This window comes from Schistocerca americana, chromosome 11, assembly GCF_021461395.2.
Source record: "Schistocerca americana isolate TAMUIC-IGC-003095 chromosome 11, iqSchAmer2.1, whole genome shotgun sequence".
In the NCBI taxonomy this organism is placed as follows: Eukaryota; Metazoa; Arthropoda; class Insecta; order Orthoptera; family Acrididae; genus Schistocerca; species Schistocerca americana.
This window is the reverse complement of record NC_060129.1, coordinates 172,177,325-172,184,913: the sequence shown is the minus strand read 5'-3', so window position 1 is coordinate 172,184,913 and position 7,589 is coordinate 172,177,325. Positions and strand designations below refer to the sequence as shown.

The 7,589-nt window shown below is 49.4% G+C and overlaps 1 protein-coding gene across 1 annotated transcript in view; it reads left to right on the top strand.

Annotated features, from left to right (window-relative positions):
• The first annotated feature begins 5,936 nt into the window (after positions 1–5,936).
• Positions 5,937–7,589, top strand: part of LOC124553486 — a 38,594-nt gene continuing 36,941 nt past the window's right edge. The window contains exon 1 of the mRNA XM_047127342.1: positions 5,937–6,116. Within this exon, the coding sequence (XP_046983298.1) occupies positions 5,963–6,116 (154 nt within the window). The 5' untranslated portion in view covers positions 5,937–5,962. The remainder of the gene's footprint in view (positions 6,117–7,589) is intronic.

Sequence of the window (7,589 nt, the reverse complement as noted above, 5' to 3'; positions counted from 1 at the left end):
CCAGCGTTCGTGCTGGACGTGCAGACCGCGTGAGACGACGCTTCATCCAGTCCCAAACATGCTCAATGGGGGACAGATCCGGAGATTTTGCTGGCCAGGGTAGTTGACTTACACCTTCTAGAGCACGTTGGGTGGCACGGGATACATGCGGACGTGCATTGTCCTGTTGGAACAGCAAGTTCCCTTGCCAGTCTAGGAATGGTAGAACGATGGGTTCGATGACGGTTTGGATGTACCGTGCACTATTCAGTGTCCCCTGGACGATCACCAGTGGTGTACGGCCAGTGTAGGAGATCGCTCCCCACACCATGATGCCGGGTGTTGGCCCTGTGTGCCTCGGTCGTATGCAGTCCTGATTGAGGCGCTCACCTGCACGGCGCCAAACACGCATACGACCATCATTGGCACCAAGGCAGAAGCGACTCTCATCGCTGAAGACGACACGTCTCCATTCGTCCCTCCATTCACGCCTGTCGCGACACCACTGGAGGCGGGCTGCACGATGTTGGGGCATGAGCGGAAGACGGCCTAACGGTGTGCGGGACCGTAGCCCAGCTTCATGAAGACGGTTGCGAATGGTCCTCGCCGATACCCCAGGAGCAACAGTGTCCCTAATTTGCTGGGAAGTGGCGGTGCGGTCCCCTGCGGCACTGCGTAGGATCCTACGGTCTTGGCGTGCATCCGTGCGTCGCTGCGGTCCGGTCCCAGGTCGACGGGCACGTGCACCTTCCGCCGACCACTGGCGACAACATCGATGTACTGTGGAGACCTCACGCCCCACGTGTTGAGCAATTCGGCGGTACATCCACCCGGCCTCCCGCATGCCCACTATACGCCCTCGCTCAAAGTCCGTCAACTACACATACGGTTCACGTCCACGCTGTCGCGGCATGCTACCAGTGTTAAAGACTGCGATGGAGCTCCGTATGCCACGGCAAACTGGCCGACACTGATGGCGGCGGTGCACAAATGCTGCGCAGCTAGCGCCATTCGACGGCCAACACCGCGGTTCCTGGTGTGTCCGCTGTGCCGTGCGTGTGATCATTGCTTGTACAGCCCTCTCGCAGTGTCCGGAGCAAGTATGGTGGGTCTGACACACCGGTGTCAATGTGTTCTTTTTTCCATTTCCAGGAGTGTAGTTCATTCGCATATCGCCTCACGGCAGCAAAGCAGAACTCGGAGGCCGTTTCTGGGCACAACAGGTCGAATCGCCAGACTGACGTACAACTTAGCAGTCAGGGTGCATGGAGTAACCACGAGAGTGATCCTGCAGTCACACGAAGCCCCACTGCAGACCGTAACCCTGCGTCCCTAGCAGGCAGGCAGGTCGGCTGCAGGCACTCAAGTCGCCTCCTCCTAGTCGACTCCGGCCATCACTGGCACCGAGGTGGAACCAGCCTCCACGAGGAAACACACGACACCTCCACCCTGCTGCGCTCCACTGAGTTCTCGCTTGACACCACTCAACTCTCAAACGTCGCTGGTCTGTGGGTAGTAGAATGCACGCTACAAGGCATCCACCTCGGACCTGTTCTTGAAGTAACCGCCTTGTAACAGCTCATTGCGTCATTGTGGTGCCAACTACCACCTAAGCTGCCGCTGCAGATGCAGTACGGTACGCCAGAGCCATACGCCAAGCACAATTGTTTTTCCTCTCTGTAGTTCCACGTGGCCGTTTGGAGTCCAATCTTATTGGCTCCGCAGTACATTGTCGTGACCGTTTCTGGCAACAATGATGTACAGTGGCAACATTCGGGGCAAGTTTTTCTGTAATGTTGCAAAAGGAACATGGACCTTCTTGTAGCCCTAATACACAACCTCTTTCAGCCCCAGTGACAAACATCAAATGGCAAAGTCCAATTTCAAAGATAAATGAAATGTCGTGTGACTAGGGCCTCCCGTCGGGTAGACTGTTCGCCAAGTGCAAGTTTTTCTATTTGACGCCACTTTCGCGACTTGCGCGTCGATGCGGATGAAATGATGATAATTAGGACAACACGGCACCCAGTCCCTGAGGGGAGAAAATGTCCGACCCAGCCGGGAATCGAACCCGGGCCCGTAGGATTGACATTCTGTCGCACTGACCACTCAGCTACCGGGGGCGGACAGTTTCAAAGGTAATTAACGCTCACGGACGTTGCAGAAAGTATATAAAGGAAACCTGATTTGCATCCCCATAGTGGCGCTGCTAGCCACACTCTTGTGCGACTGGCACCGCTCTTAAATCTGCATAGACATCATCAGACATCATCATACTGAAGCAGAAAGACGCCTCCCAACTTACGTTTCAGTTGCAGAACTGCTCCTTGGTGTTGCGATTTTCAGATCCGACTATAGGGGTGCAGCTTTCTCCATTTCGAAGGAATCCCCCCCAGGCGTACCCCGCCTCTCCACCCTTCACAACTACCACCTACTCTCCCTCCCCCCCCCCCCCCCCCAGCTGATGTGGTGGCTTCGTCTTTTCAACTAATATACTAGTAGCGCAGTTTTCTCGCCAATAGTAGCCATCTCGACACCTCACACTTACTACAATATATACACACACTAAGCGGTACCTGGCGGCAATCAACTTCCCGGACTTCCGTGGTGGTCATGTGTTCACTCATTAGCGTATTTCCTGCATAACGTATCCATCGACAATCATTTTGATCAACAAATTTATTTTTGTTACAAACGCAGTTATCGACGGGTTTATATAACGATACGATATTGCAGTGCCTGTGTTATTCCGAATTACAACGTGAAGTTCGCTTCGACGTGCCTGCATCGTAATTCGGAATAACACAGGCTCTGCAATGGCGTATTCATCCTCCGACTGTAGGCAGGCGACTTTATACAGAAATGTCTCCCCTGTGTTGGAATACACATAATGGAGGTAAGAGTACAGCTTGCAGAGACATGGTTGACAACAAACAGGTGTTTGCGGCTTGCCGCGGGTCTCGCTCGGATAGCCTAATGGCAAGGCGGCCACTCGCGACGAGTGGGACGTCCGGGTTCGAGTCCCGGTCCGGCACAAACTTTCCCTGTCGTCATTCCACTCCACAGCTTATGGTTGTCCATGTTCGCAATTTCGAATATATTTAATACTCAAAGAGCGTTCAAAAAGTTTTGCTCAGTCGTCTCTAATTTTTTTATTTTTTGAAGGAGGAGAGTGAAATTTTTTGTGAACATACTTGGAACATTTAGCTCTACATTGAGCCTACACTATGTAGCTTCCATCAGCTGTGACGCATCTGGCCCAACGTTCTTTCCATGACGTAAATGCACTTTGGTAAAATTCTGGGGATTGACTTTTAACCATCGCGTGACACAGGAAATAAGTCCCACTATCAAATGTTTTACCGCGCAGGCGGGCCTTCTGACGATCAAAGAGGTAAAAACCAGACGGAGCCAAGTCCACACTGTAGGGAAGATGAGGAACGATTTTCCAACCCATTGTCCTGATTTTTTTCTGAGGCATAAGAACTGTATGGGGTTTGCCATTGTCACGGTGTAGTCTGAAGAACTGACGCTGAAGCTGTGGTCTGTGGGTCTTGATGGCACGTCGCAGCTTGTCCATTGACAAACAGTAATGGTCCCGATTAACTGTGGAGCTAGGTTCCAAAAAGTCGATGAAAACGACACCACACTGATCCCAGAAGAACGAGGCCATCACCTTTCACCCTGCTGTTCGTGAAAGTCTTTTTTTTCTTCTCCCGAGGGGAACCTGGACGGTGCCGCTCCATGGATTGGACTTTGCTCTCAGGTTCGGACGAAAACAACCATGTTTCATCCTGTGTAATGACGCCGTCAAGACACTGTTTCCACTCTTCAGTGAAGGTCTTCATGAGACCCTAGCATACATTCTTCCTCATCGTTTTCATTTCGCTTGTCAGTAATCTGGGCACCCAACGTGCAGAGACTTTTCTGTACCCTAGTGACTGTACCAGTGATACCACACTACCCAATGACAAACGAGTCATTTCAGCAATCTGTCGTGTCGTCACACATCTGTCATTTTGGATGATTTGGTCAATGGTCTCCTTATTCACGTCACTCACTGCCGTCGATGGTCTACCGCATCGTGGATTGTCCAGTAGAGAGAAATCAACTTCTTTAAACCTCTGCAACCATCGCTGGATACTGCTGCGATTCACACTTTCCTCCCCATTAACAGGGAGCAACTTCCTGTGAATGAATGTGGCAGAGTCATCGCCTCTTTTGAAAGGGGAACTCCATCATCGACCGTAGTCGCCACCTGACATCTACTTCACGGTCCATTAAGGCTCACCTGTAAATGAAAGGAAATACTATTATACACCAACTTATAGCTGAATGTTCCAAGTATGTTCACAAAAAATTTAACTCACCTCCTGCAAAAAATAAAAAAATTAGCGACCACTGTGCAAAACTTTTTGAACGCCCTTTTCCGATCTACAATGAAGCGCGAAAGAAACTGGTATTGGCATGCATATTGAAATACAGAGATATGTAAATAAGCAGAACGCGGCGCTGCGGTCGGCAGCTCCTATGTAAGACAACAAGTGTCTGGCGCAATCATTATATTGGTTATTGCAGCTACAGTGGCAGGTTATCAACATTTAAGTGCGTTTGTACGTGGTGCTATAGTCGGCGCACGAGCGATGGGACACAGCATCTCCGAGGTAGATTATGAAGTGGGGAGTTTTCCCCGTACGATCATATCGCGAGTGTGACGTGAATATCAGGAATCGGGTAAAAGATCAAATCTCTGACATTGCTGCGGCCGGAAAAACATCCTGCAAGAACGGTACCAACGACGGCTGAAGAGAATAGTTTAACGTGACAGAAGTACAGCACTTATGCAAATTGCTGAAGATTTCAATGCTGCACCATCAAAAAGTATCGGCGTGCGAACCATTCAACAAAACATAATCGATATGGTCTTTTGGAACCAAAGGCCTACTCGTCTACCCTTGATGACGGCACAACACAAAGCTTTACGCCTCGTCAGGGTCCGTCAACACCGACGTTGGACTGTTGATGTCTGGAAACATGTTACCTGGTCGGACGAGTGTCGTTTCAAGTTCTAGCGACGGATGGATGTGTACAGGTATGGAGACAACATCATAAATCCCTGCATGTCAGTAGCGAGGGGTCAAGCTGGTGGAGGCTCTGTAAGGATGTGGTGCATGTGTACTTGGAGTGATATGGGACCTCTGATACGTCTATATACGACTCTGACGGGTGACACGTAGGTAAGCACCTTGCCTGATGACCTGCATCCATTCATGTCCACTTTGCATTCGGACGGACTCGGGCAATTCCAGCAGGACAATCCGACGTCCCAAACGTCGAGAATTACTACAGAGTGGTTTCGGAAACACATTTATGGGTTTAAACACCTCCGCTGGCCACCAAACTCCCCAGACATGAACATCACTGAGCACATCTGGTATGTGTTGCAACGTGTTATCCAGAAGATATCTCCACTCCCTCTTGCGGATTTATGGTCTTCATTCCTTCCAGCACTGCTTCAGACATTAGTCGAGTGCATGCCACGTCGTGTTGCGGCGCTTCTGCGTGTTCGCTGGTGCCTTACATGATGTTAGGCAGGTGTACCAGTTTCTTTGGCACTTGAATGTGCATCAATTCTCAATTCATTATTAAAGACTGGCACGTCATGAGATTTTTGTGTCGAAATAGTAAACCAGTACGCCTAGACATCTGCTACAAGTCTCTTAGTGTAACTCGATGTCGTCCTAAGTCCACGTTGCAGGCGTATTTGTGAAACAAATACTCTTTTGTGACGAATGCGTGTCCGCAGTTGATGACTGGTAAAGTAAAGGGAAAAATGAGCGAGTCACGGGTGAGAGACGTCACGCTTCCTGCGGTTTAACCTTCCTGCGGAAACACTTCCGCTGCACGTAGCGCACACTCAGTCAGTGCTCCCTGCGGTACGCACCGCGTGTGTTCGTTCCCACCTCAGCGTGAGTAGCTGACAATGGACGCAGCGGGCGTAGCTACGTCGCTGCTGGTTTTGCTGGCAGCAGATAACTCCTCGGTGCTCGACTGTGTCTGTAACCACGTCGCCAGCGTCACCGACGAAATGAGTTACGGCGATGGACTGATGTGGGAGACGTACTGCCAAGACCTCGGTGAGTACATCTTCGTACAGTGTCGACCCACTCGACGTTACGCAGTTGCACAGTTATGAACTCAAACAGGCGGCTTGACTTGCACATAGTGCTGTGAAACAAGGTAAAACGTTCACAGGCCACCAGTGAAGGACAACCTGTACGTCTACATCTGTATGATCACTCTACAATTCATATTTAAGCAGTTCATCGAACTACATTGTCCCTCAGGTTGCGTGGCTAGTGATCCACTCTCGAACAGCTTCCGGGAGAAATGAACATTTAAATCTTTCCATGTGAACCCTGATTTCTCCTCGTCTTCTCTGTGTAGGTGGGCGCCAAAAAAATATATTCACACACTCTGAGGAGAAAGCTGGTGATTGCAGTTTCATGAGAAGAACCCGTCTTAACGTGAAACGTATTTCTTTTTTTCATGACAGCCACCCCAATTCCTGTATTATATCAGTTCAAATGGTTCAAATGGCTCTGAGCACTATGGGACTTAACTTCTGAGGTCATCAGTCCCCTAGAACATAGAACTACTTAAACCTAACTAACCTAAGGACATCACCCACACCCATGCCCGAGACAGAATTCGAACCTGCGACCGCAGCGGTCGCGCGGTTCCGGACTGTAGCGCCTAGAACCGCTCGTCCACCTCGGCCGGCTATTATGTCCGTGGCACACTCTCCCCTATTTCATGGTAATACAGAACGAGTGCCCTTCTTTGGACATTTACGATGTCCGTCAATCCTACCTGGTAAGAATCCCACTCAATACAGCAATATTCCGGAACAGGGCTGACAAGTGTAGTGTAGGCAGTCTCTCTAGTGGACCTGCTCCAGTTTTATAATCTTCTGCCACTAAATCGACGCCTTAGGTTAGCCTTCCCACACACATTACCTATGTGACATTTCCAGTTTAATTTACTCGTAATACTAACCTCTAATTGTTTAACTCAACTAGATTTCTTTAATTTATCGTGTTACTGAAATTTCGCGGATATATTTTACTACTCATGTTAATGACTTCACACTTTCCATTATTTAGAGTCAGTTGCCACTTTTGAAATCACACAAATATCTTGTCTAAATAAAAAAAAATGGCTCTGAGCACTATGGGACTCAACTGCTGAGGTCATTAGTCCCCTAGAACTTAGAACTAGTTAAACCTAACTAACCTAAGGACATCACAAACATCCATGCCCGAGGCAGGATTCGAACCTGCGACCGTAGCGGTCTTGCGGTTCGAGACTGCAGCGCCTTTAACCGCACGGCCACTTCGGCCGGCTGTCTAAATCACTTTGAAATTGTTTGTGATCATCTGATGACTTTACAACAATAGTAAATTACAGCATCAGCAGCAAGTGGCTTGTAGTGAAATAGCGTGCTGACGGAATATCGTTTCAATTATGCGACTGGATTCGTGATTTCCTGTCAGAGAGATCGCAATTCGTAGTAACTGACGGAAAGTCATCGAGTAAAATGAAGTGAT